Source organism: Rhinolophus ferrumequinum, chromosome 9 (genome assembly GCF_004115265.2).
Source record: "Rhinolophus ferrumequinum isolate MPI-CBG mRhiFer1 chromosome 9, mRhiFer1_v1.p, whole genome shotgun sequence".
NCBI lineage: Eukaryota > Metazoa > Chordata > Mammalia > Chiroptera > Rhinolophidae > Rhinolophus > Rhinolophus ferrumequinum.
Genome location: NC_046292.1, coordinates 10,214,347 through 10,226,771, shown reverse-complemented (window position 1 = coordinate 10,226,771; position 12,425 = coordinate 10,214,347). Strand labels below are relative to the sequence as shown.

The 12,425-nt window shown below is 40.3% G+C and overlaps 1 protein-coding gene across 12 annotated transcripts in view; it reads right to left on the bottom strand.

Moving 5' to 3' along the window:
* FHAD1 (forkhead associated phosphopeptide binding domain 1) overlaps positions 1–12,425 on the bottom strand; it is a 122,473-nt gene that overhangs the window by 92,710 nt on the left and 17,338 nt on the right. For all 12 annotated transcript variants that reach the window (XM_033115852.1, XM_033115850.1, XM_033115854.1 and 9 more), the window contains exon 3: positions 717–923. In XM_033115852.1, coding sequence (XP_032971743.1) covers positions 717–923 — 207 coding nt within the window. The remainder of the gene's footprint in view (positions 1–716; positions 924–12,425) is intronic.

Sequence of the window (12,425 nt, the reverse complement as noted above, 5' to 3'; positions counted from 1 at the left end):
GACAACAATGAAAATAGAATGGAGAGAAATCAGCGTGGAAACTTTGTGAAGCCTAGCCTGCAAGAGGTCGTGACTTGGGTGAAGAATTCATGGGATAAAATCACTGACAGCTGTGTTGCCAAAGCACTACGAGCAGGCTACATGGACAGGAAGTGCTCATTTAAGGAGGTCTCTATTGCTGGACATGAGAGATTGGGGCCGATGGTTCTACGGGAAATGGAGTCACAAGAAATTCAAGCTGGAATTCGGGGTTTGGAGAATTATAACGATATTCCAGAAGAAGCTGACATGACTGTATTTGAATAAATGTAGATTGTTGTACATGAATAAATGAATAAATGTAGATTGTAGTACATGAAAAAAATAAGACATCCCCTGAAAATAAGCCCTAATGCGGCTTTTGGAGCAAAAATTAACGTAAGACCCGGTCTTATTTTCAGGGAAATACGATATAAAACTCTTGCATGTAATTCCACAAAATGCCCAGAAGAGGGCGTGAGGACTCGCTCCTCCAGGAACCCACTCAGATCGGTCTGTACTTCGCAGAATCGAGACCTGGGCCTGCCACTGTGTGTGTAGCGTGAAATCAGTGACGCGCTTTGGACGAGCTCCACCTTTGGCTGTATCTGAGCCTCGAGCTGCTCGGAAGGCGACACAGCACCGCACCTCTGCACGCCCCCCACCGCCCCCCAATGCCGTGGGGGGCTTGTACTCACCGGGGATGGATTTTCAATGACCAGTTCGTAGGTCAGCCCTCCAGACCCAAACCTCAGGACGTCTCCGGGTAACAGCTTCACAGCCACATTCTGAATGTGGCACTCGTTGACAAAGGTGCCGTTGCGGGAATTGAAGTCCTGGAGAACGAAGCTGCCGTCGGCCTCGTTGTATTCAATGAGCGCATGATGGTTGTCGATGTCAGCGGACTGAGAGGAGGAGGAGGGCGGTCATAGCCAGGAAAACAATAAGGACGGGCCCCCTGACATTTACTAGTGTCACTGGGTGCCAGAATGTGCCCAGTGTCTCATCTGGCTAGATGGGCACCACAATCCTCATTAAATGAAGATGCTGAGAGTCAGAGAGGTTAAGTGACTTGCCCAAGGCCACACAGCCAGTGCATGGCGAAGCTGGGATATGTGCTCTCTCTGACTACAGACTCAGGACAGGTGCCCAGGTTGTTGGGTGGGGAATCAGGTAGGAAATTCGGGAGTCTGATTGGGCACAGGTTTGGCCAGGGAGTTGGCCATTGTCTATTTCCCTCACCCCATGCAAGTACGCTTTCGGTTGTTCCAGAAGGCAGGACAGAAAGCAGAAATGGCCCAAACACAAATCAGAAAGATCTGTTGGCAAGTGACAACCGTCCATTTTTCTGCAAGGAAAATGCCAAGTTTATGGAATAGGGTATATTAAGTTGAGGGGAGGTTTTGCAATGATTGTTGTATTCTTTTGTTTGTTCTATTCATTTTAAAAACAATATGTTTTTCTTAATACTACAGAAAATGAGAATTAGAGAAAAGCACAAAGATGACATTAAAATCCCTTAGGGTCCCATTTAACTGTGGTTCACGTCCTTCCAGTCTTTTTAATTTTTTTTTATGCTTGTAATCTTTAAAAGTTTAAACAAAATTGAGATCATGTCATAGAACACAATTTTATAACTACGTTTAAAAAACTGTGATGTACAATGAAGGTTTTCCCATGCGATTAGTTATTTCTATTGCTTCTTAAAAGCCTGTCAGAGTTTATCTAACCAAAGGGGCCTGATGTGATGACACTTGCCTAAAAGAAGGAGACCCCAGAGAGTGTGTCTGTGAATCGGCAGTGGGGTCAGAAGGCTCCTCTATAATTTCACTTTAATAAGAAGCAAAACGCAGCCCCCAGGAGGAAATACCACATTCCCCTGGCATTGTGCCCCTGGACTGTGGGCTGCAGGGCACATGCGAAGTCTTGGGTCTTTTCAAGACACTGCCGACGAGGCATCCACTCGAGCCCAAGACTTTGCTACTATTTTCTAAGTTTATCCTCTCAGTGTCTCATCTCACTTTCATACAAAGAGTACTTGTATTTAAAAATCTGTACTGAAGCCCCATAATAAAATAACCAACAGCTTATGTTAATAATATAATAAATAACTCATATATTATTAAGTAATAATATAATAGCTTCTATTAATAGAATATATTAACTAAAACTTACCTGCCAGGAAATTTGCTAAGTGCTTTACTGCATTATGCCATTTCATCTTCACAATAATCCAAAGGGATAGTTCTCCATTTTGTAAAAGAGGAAACTGAGGCACAGAATGATTAAATTTGCCCAAAGTCACTCAGCTTGACTAGCCTGGCTTATACCCAGGTTTACCTGGTTCACACATCTGCGCTCTTACCCACTTTGCAAATTTCTACTTTAGCAGTGAAAATATTGAAACACACGAAAAAAGCAGGCATAGCTACATTAATTTCAGATTGAGCTGGCTCCAGAAAAAGGAAAGTTATCCAGGAGTATTATATAATGATAAGGGGGCCAGTTCTCCAAGAAGACATAACAATCCTTAATGTGTATGTACTTAGCAACAGAGCATAAAAATATGTGAGGCAAAGACCTGATAGAACTGCAAGGAAAAACAGACAAATCCATTATCATACTTAAAGACTTCAACATCCCTCTATCGGTAATAGATCCAGCAGACAGAAAATTAGTGAGGATAAAGCTGAACTGAACAGAACCATCAATCACCTGGATCTCACTGACATTTATAACTACGTCCTCCAGCAACAAAACACACATTCTTCTCAAGCTTACACTCTGAGTCACAAGATATACTTCAACAGGGCGGCCGGATAGCTCAGTTGGTTAGTGTGCGAGCTCTCAACAACAAGGTTGCCGGTTCAATTCTCTCATGGGATGGTGGGCTGTGCCCTCTGCAACTAAGATTGAAAACAGCGACTGGACTTGGATCTGAGTTGTGCTCTCCACAAGTAGACTGAAGGACAACGACTTGACTTAGAGCTGATGGGCCCTGGAAAAACAAACTGTTCCCCAATATGAAAAAAAATACCTCAACAAATTTAAAAGAATAGAAATTATGCAAAGTATGCTCTCAGATCACAATGGAATTATACTAGAAATAAATAGCAGAAAAAAAGCTGGAAAGTCCCAAAATACTTGGAGATTAAAGAACACACTTTTAAACAGTACATGGGTCAAAGAAGAAGTTTCAAGAGAAATAAAAAATTATCCTGAACTAAATGAAAATGAAAATACAACTTATCAAAATTTGTGGCATACAACAAAGTCAGTGCTTAGAGGAAATTTTATAGCATTAAATATGTGTATTAGAAAAGAAGAAAGATCTAAAATCAATATCTAAGCTTCCATTTTAGGAAACTAGAGAAAGAATGGCAATAGAAATCTAGCACAAGCAGAAGAAAAGAAATAAAAATTAGAGCAGAAAGAAATGAAATAAAAAAATAATAAAACAATAAAGAAAAATCAATGAAACCAAAATCTGGTTCTTTGAAAATATCAGTAAAATTGAAAAGTCTCCAGCAGGCTAACCAAGAAAATAGAAGCTATAAATTACTAAGATCAGAAATGAAAGACAGGCCTTCACTATGATCCCACAGACACTGAAAGGATAACAAAAGAATATTATGAATAATTCTATGTCCACGAATTTAATAACTTAGATGAAATGGACCAATTCATTGAAGGAAATTATGTACTAAAACTTACATACGGACTAGATTATCTGAATAGGCCCATATCTATTAAAGAATTTGAATCAATATTTAATAACCTTCCAAAACAGAAAGCATCAGGCCCAGATGGGTTTACTGGTGAATTCTATCAAACATTTAAATAAGAAATGATACCCGTTCTCTACAATCCCTTCCAGGAAACAGAAGCAGAGGGAACCCTTCCCAACTCATTCTATGAAGCTAACATTAGTCTAATATCAGAACAAGATAAAGATGTTATTAGAAAGGAAAACTATAGACCAATATCTCTCATCAACATAAATGTAAAATCCTTAATAAAATATTAGCAAATAGAATCCAACAATGTATAGAAACATTTATACACCACAACCAAATGAGATTTATTCCAAGTATGTAAGGCTGGTTCAAAATTTGAAAATCAATTAATGTAATAATCCATTGCATCAACAGGCTAAAGAAGAAAGACCACATGATTATATCAACAGATGAAGAAAGAGCATTTGACCAAATCCAAAACCAGTTCATGATTTAAAAAAAACACACCAAAAAACTCTTGAAAAACTACGATTAAGGGGGGAAACCTTGTCAACCTGATAAAGAACATCTACAAGAAACCTAAAGCTAATATCATACGTAATTGTGAGAAATTACAAACTTTCCCACTAAGATCAGGCGCAAGGCAGGGACGGCCCCTTTCACCACTCCTTTTCAACATGGTACTGGAAGTCCTAGCTAAGGCAGTAAGACAAGAAAACGAAATAAAAGGTATATGGATTGGGAAGGAAGAAATAAAACTTTTTGTTGCAGATAACATGATTTTGCCTATGTAGAAAATTCCAAAGAATCATGAAAAACAAAAAACTCCTGGAACTAATAAGCAATTATGGCAAGGTTTCAGGATATAGGTTAATATACAAAAGTCAATTGCTTTCCTATATACCATCAATGAACAACTAGAATTTGAAATAGAAAACACAACACGATTTACATTAGCACCAAAAAATGAAGTACTTAGGTAAAATCTAACAAAATATGTACAAGATCTATTTAAGAAAATTACAAAATCTTGATGGAATAAATCAAAGATCTAAATAAATGAAGAGCTATTCCATGTTTTATTTGTGATTTTGTAATGATATGTGATGTTTAGCAAACTTTCATTTGCTTATTTGCCATCTATATATCTTCTTTGGTGATGCATCTGTTCAGATCTTTTGCCCAGTTTTCTTTCGTTTTTTTTTCTTTTTTTGAATCCTACAATACATTGACCTTTTGTTTCTGGCTTCTTTCACTTAGAGCAATGTTTTCAAAGTTCACCCATGTTGCAGCATGGATCAGTATTTGATCCCTTTTTATGGTTCAATAATATTTCATTGTATGAATACATGGTACTTTGAGCTTGTCCGTGTATTTACGCCTTTATTGACCAAATAAATTGCTATACTTCAAAATCTTTAAGGGCAGAGACAGGGCTTTCGTGGTCAGCACTGTCTTTCCATCATGTTTGTAAGATGAGAAGAGTTGATGGATTATGGTACTTTCCACTGTAGAACGTTAAGTAGCAGTTCAATATCATGAGCTAGACCTATAATAAAATTTTCTGCGTGTTTTATTTAATTTTGAATTTGATCTCCTAGGTAATTGCCAGTTCCCTGGACTGTGAGCCTTGTTAGCCAGGCTTACCCTAACCCCTGACCCCACGAGGGTCCTTCTGTGAGGAGATGAGGTCACCTAGGAGTATGGACAGAACAGGTTCCTCTCCAGTGTCCTCCTGATGGTCTGTGGCTGAGGGACATTAACAGGTATCACCAAATCCGTCTCAAAAGCCAATCTACACTCTAATAAAAGATTGAAAGGCCAGGTTCCCAATCCCCACACCCACCAATTCCAGGCCTGGTCCCTCTCCTCATCTTTGTCATCTAATCAGCAGAATGTTACACTTAATTTCCTTTCAAAATCAGAGAGAAGGTGGCCTCTAGTCACATCTTAGAGACCAAAGAAATTGCTAGATTATCCCTGTTGACAGCAGGGCCATCGACTGTCTTGGTGACCAATGTGTTCCAAGGAGCCCAAGAAGCAGGAAAAATGTCCTATTATGGTAGAATGCCACCGTGACATAAGAAGTGACACTTCAGAGTGTGAGGTAAATCGAATCATGAGATCACTTTGCTTTCTTTCTTTTTGTATTCGGTCACCCAGCTAATTGTCACTTCCGTTGATTATAATAAAAGGCCCCTGGGGATGAGCACTGGAAGTTGTACTCTCCCCTGTCCCAAGTCCCCCAAGACTGTGGACAAGTGAGGAGTCCAGTCTGATGTTTAGATGCAGGTCTATGCAACTCTGAGGGGCTGGTCTCAGTGACCAGAGACACACGCCAGATCCAGTTCATTCATTCCCAAGGGAAACCTGCAGCTGTCCCTGCAACTCCTCCCACCTTTATCACAGAGGAAAACTGCCTGGACGCCGAACTATGGTCAGGGCCGGGGTGGGGAACTCTCCCCATGTCCAGGGCCTGGGGAGACACTTGGGAGAATGGACTGGAGAAGTGAGAGTGGCCTCTGAGGACCGGGAGGAAGGAGGCTGCTGGATGGTTGGGGCAGGAGAACATGGCGGCTGGACAGGGAGGTGGGAGAGGTGGCGCTCCCAGGACTGCAAGGGAATAGGACGACCCCTGGCACTGAAGGGCCAGAGGGATTGTTCCGTGAGATGAGGACCCCGCATTGAGGCAATGCCCGGGCCCCTTGAGCTGGAGCCCTGTGAGGGCAGGACTAAGGCTGTCTTGCCACTGCAGTTTCCCCTCTTTTGCCCATTTTTAAATTGGGTTGTTTGTTTTCTTACTGTTGAGTTTTAAGACTCATCTACTTTGGATATATGTTTATAGCGGCGTTATTCCTAATTGCCCAAAATTGGCAACAACCAAGATGTCCTTTAAAAGGTGACTGGATAAACACACTGTGGTACAACCATACCATAAAATGTAGTCAGTGATCAAAAGAAATGAGCTATCCAAGCCACAAAACGCACAGGGACCTTAACTGCATACTGCTTAGTGCAAGACATCAATCTGCCAAGGCTCTCTATACTAGATGATTTCAACTATGAGAAATTCTGGAAAAAGTAAAACTTACAGAGACAGTGAAAAGATCGGTAGCTGCCACGGGCTCAGGTGGAGACGGGCAGGGATGAATAGATGACGCACAGAGGGTGTTTGGGGCAGTGACACTCCTCTGTGTGGTAATACAAGGGTGGACACGTGTCATTACAATCTGTCCAAACCCATAGCACGCACAACACCGAGAGTGACCCGAAATACAAACTATGGACTTCAGTTTATAATAATATTTCAATATTGGCTTGTCGGTTGTACCAATTGTACCACACTCGTGAAAGGTGTCAGGAATGAGGAAACTGTGCGCTGGTGGGGGGATATATGGGAACTCTCCGTACTGTTTGCTCAATCTCCGGTAAACCTAAAACAGTTCTAAAAAATGAAGTATTTTTAAACACATTAAAACACATTAGTTTTGGGAGGAAGTGCCGCCCACGTCTTCTTCATCACCATTCCCATCGATCTTTGTGCCCTGTGAACCCAGATGACCCATCAAAGAGAGAAATTCTATGTGTTGCATTTTGTTTTTCTCTTCCCAGGCCCCATTACTTTCAGTTCCTCAAAAGCTGTCAAGCCATTATGAAGAAATTAAAGCAAGCAGGAAGTTGTGGATGCACCACAGAACGGGATGAGGTCTGCCACCTGTTAGGCCCAGAGAGAGCTTCCCAGGTCTGCCCTCTAAAGCCACTCACTCCCGCCCCTTACTTGGAAAATTCCTAAAAGCTACAATTTGACAGAAGCCCGGCTGCAAATATAGGCTGAATGTATAAGCTCCATCTGAGCTGCCCCACTATGAGATAAACTGCTTTTATTTATTGTTATTACTATTATAATTATCTAATGTATTTTGAGGGCCTCCTGTGAGTTGGGCCCTGATGAAACACTGTGTGTGTGTTCTCTTATTTAATCTGTACACCAGCCCTATACAGGGGGTTCTAGTATTATCCCCATCTTATAGGTGAAGAAGCTGAGACTCGAAAGGTGAAAGGAGAGAACAGCATCACCTTGGTTCCAGAACCAAAGACACCACAAGAAAAGAAAACTATATACCAATATCCCATATGAACACTGATACAAAAGTCCTCAACAAAATACTAGCAAGCTGAATCAAACAGCACATCGAAAGGACTACACACACACACACACATACATATGATGGATTATTCATCCACGAAAGAAGGAAATCTTACCATTTGCGACATCATGGATGGGACTTGAGGGCATTATGCTAAGTGAAATAAGTCAGATAGCTGAAGACAAACAGTACACAATCTCACTTATATGTGGGATCTTAAAAAACAAAAAGCAACTGAGCTCATAGATATAGAGAACAGATTGGTGGCTGGCAGAGGCAGGGGGTGGGGGTGGTTAAATGGGTGAAGAGGGTCAAAAGGTACAAATATCCAGTTATTATATAAAATAAATAAGTCATGGGGATGTAACGTATAGCATGGTGACTACAGTTACTAGCACTGTATTGCATATTTAAAAGTTGCTAAGAGAGTAAATCTCTCTTTTTTTTTTTTTTTACCCTTTTCACTCAGTCCCCCAACCCCCCTCCCATCTGGCAACCATCAGTTTATTCTCTGTATCTATGAGTCTGTTTCTGTTTTGTTTGTTCATTTATTTTGTTCTTTAGATTCCACATATAAGTGAGATCATATGGTATTTGTCTTTCTCAGTCTGTCTTATTTCACTTAGTATGATATCCTGTAGGTCCATCCACGTTGCCACAAATGGTAAGATTTCACTTTCTATGGCTGAGTAATATTCCATTGTATACATGTACCACATCTTCTTTATCCAGTCGTCTATTGATGGACACTTAGGTTGCTTCCATATCTTGGCTGTTGTAAATAGTGCTGCAGTGAGCATAGGGGAGCATGTATCTTTTCAAATTAGTGTTTTGGATTTCTGTAGATAAAAACCCAGAAATGGAATTGCTAGGTCAGAAGGTAGTTCTAGTTTTAATTTTCTGAGGGACCTCCGTACTGTTTTCCATAGCGGCTGCACCAATTTACAATCCCACCAACAGTGCATGAGCGTTCCCTTTTCTCCACCTCCTCGCCAACACTTGTTGTTTGAGAGTAAATCTTAAAAGTCCTCATCACAAGAAACAAAGTTTTATAACTATGTATAGTGACGGATGTTAACTGGACTTACTGTGGTGATCATTTTGCTATATATACAAATATCAAATCATTATGCAGTACACCTGAAGCTAATAATGTTGTATGTCACTTACACCTCAATAAAAATAAATAGTAAGATAAAACAAGAGGATTAAACACCGTGACCAAGTGGAATTTATTCCTGCAATGCAAGCTGGATGGTTCAACATATGAAAGTCAATCAATGTAATCACATTAATAGAAGGAAAAAAATAATCATCTCAATTGATGCAGAAACGCATTTAACAAAATTTAATACTCTTTCATGATAAGAAATACTCAACAAACTAGGAATAGAAAGAAATTACTTCAACATAATAAAGGCCATATATGAAAAGCCCACAGCTAACATTATATTTAATGGTGAAAGACTGAAAGATTTTCCTCTAAGATCAAGAACAAGACAAAGATACACACTTTTGCCACTTCTATTCAACGTAGCAGTGGAAGTCCTAGCCAGAACAATGAGGTAAGAGAAAAAAAAAAAAAGGCATCCAAATTGGAAAGGAAGAAATAAAGTGATCTCTATTCCCAGACAACATGATCGTACACGTGTATGTAGAAAATAATAAAGATTTCACACACACACAAAAAAAACTCTGTTTAAACTGATAAACAGATTCAGTTGCAAAGTTGCAGGATATAAAATCAACACACGAAAATCAGTTGTGTTTCTATACACTAACAATGAACGATCTGAAAAGGAAATTAAGAAAATAATTTCACTTACAATAACATCAAAAAAATAAAATTCTTAGGACTAAACCAAGCTGGTTAAAGATTTGTACACTGAAAACTACAACATGTTGCTGAAAGAAATTAAAGAAGACAGAAATAAATGAAAACACAGTCTGTGTTCATGGATTGGAAGACAAAATAATGTTAAGATGTCATTACTTCCCAGAAAGACCTACAGATTCAATGCAATCCTTATCAAAATCCCAATGGCATTTTTTACAGATAGAAAAACCCATCCTAAAATTCATATGGAATCTCAAGGGAACCTGAATAGCCAAAACAATCTTGAAAAAGAACATAAAGGCTGCAGTTCTCATACTTGCTTATTTCAAAACTAGAGCAGTCAAAACAGTGTGGTATTGTCATAAGGTCAGACATATAGACCAACGGAATAGAATAGAAAGTACAGAAAAAAATCCTTGCATATATGGTCAAATGATTTTTGGCATGGGTACCAAGACCATTCAATGGGGAAACGACAGTCTTTCCAACAAATGATGCTGGGAAAACTGTCAAAAGAATAAAGTTGGACTCTTACCTTATACCATATACAAAAGTTAACTCAAAATGAATCAAAGATTTAAATGTAAGACCTCAAACTATAAAACTCTTAGAAGAAAACATGGGGGAACGCTTCATGACATTGGATTGGAAAATGATTTCTTGGATATGATACCCAAAGCACAGGCAACAAAAATGAAAATAGATAAATTGGGTTACATCACAATTAAAAACTTCTGTGCATCAAAGGACATAATCACCAGGGTGAAAAGCAATCTACGGAATGGGAGAAAATATCTGCAAATCATCTCTCTGAAAAGGGGCTACTATCAAGAGTATTATATAAAGAAGTCCCATAACTCAATAGCAACAACAAAAAACAATAAATAACCAGATTAAAAGTGGGCAAAGGACGGGAATAGCCGTTAGCTTCAAAGAAGACATACAAATGGCCAACCACCGCACAAAAAGATGCCAGACATCACTCATCATGAGGAAAATGCAAATCAAAACCTCAATGAGATATCATCTCTTACCCATCAGGATGGCTACTATCAAAAACAAACAAACAAACAAACAAACAACAACAAAAAATAACAAGCGTTGGCAAGGAAGTGGAGCAACTGGAACACTTCTGCATTTACTGGGAATATAAAATGGTGCAGCTGATATGAAAACAGTATGGTAGTTCTTTAATAACTGAAAATAAAATTATCATATAATCCAGCAAGTCCACGACTGGGTATAGACCCAAAAGCATTGAAAGCAGGGTCTCGAAGATATTTACACACTCGTCTTCGTAGCAGAATTATTCACAGTAGCGAAAAGGTGGTAGCAACTCAGGGGTCCACCGACAGATGAATGGATAAGCAAAATGTCCTATTTACCTGCAGTGGAATATTATTCCCCCTTAAAAAGGAAGGAAATTCTGACACATGCTACAACATGGACGATCCTCGAGGACATTAAGCTAAGTGAAACAAACTAATCACAGAAAGGCAACTACTGCATGAATCCATTTATATGAAGCACCTAGAATAGTCAAGCTCAGAGAGACAGAAAGTAGAATGGTGGTTGCCATGAGCTGGGGAGAGGGGAAATTGGGAACTGGGAATGGAGATAGAGCTTCAGATTTGCAAGATGAAAAAGTTCTAATGATTGGTTACACAACAATGTGCATACACTTGACACTACTGAACTACACACTTAAAAAGGGCTAAGGTGGTAAGTTGTATGTGATACGTATTTTGCTCCCCCATTCCCCCACATAAAGGTGAAGGGATTCATCCAAAGTCAAGACGCTGGCGCACCTGACAACGCCAGGATTTGAACGCAGGTTTAATGGCAGAATCTGTACCCTTGCCTTGTAAGTGTCCTGTGCTTCTCAGAGTAGAAAGTGATTTAATAATGAGAGGAGGGGGGTGGAACTGAATATAGAAAACAAATGCATTTTTAAAGTCACCTGCCAGGGGAGAGCATATGGTAGAAGAGGGTAAAGGGGGTCAAATCTATGGTGATGGAAGGAGAACTCTGGGTGGTGAACACATAATGCAATGTACAGATGATGTATTATAGAATTGTACACTTGAAACCTATGTAGTTTTGTTGACCATTGTCACCCCAATAAATTTTAATTAAAAAAGGTCACTTGCATTTTAAATATCTTTTAAAAGTATATAGTGAGTCCATAAAATACTGAGACTTGAACAAATCCACTACCACCACACATCTCCTCCACTGTGCTGTGAGGAAACCTCCCCGAGAAGCTGAGTGTCAGCTGCAAAGCTACCACGAAGGCTCAAAATGTGCCTGAACCGTCCTTTGAAGCCAGTTTTCAACCCGGCATCATCTGGACCCCGGGAGCCCAGTCTCAGGTGGTAACCTCTGGACCCCCAGCCTTCCTTACCTTCCCTCCCTTCCTCTCCGTGATTCATCATGACCTTTGTTTCCCCACCCACTCCCCATGGGCCCCCCCTCCGCCTCGCACCTCCCCCAGCCCGGGTCCCTGTTCAAGCTCACCAGCTCCCTCAAGTCCATCTCTGCCCCCAGCCCTCTGGACACCGTCACATTCTGTCCTCAAGTCCGGCCCAGTCCGGCCACGTGCCGTTCCCTTCGGGTCCCCCAGCTAGCAGGTCCCTCGTCTTGGGCCGTTCACTCCACCTCATGAACAGCCTCCTACGTGCACCC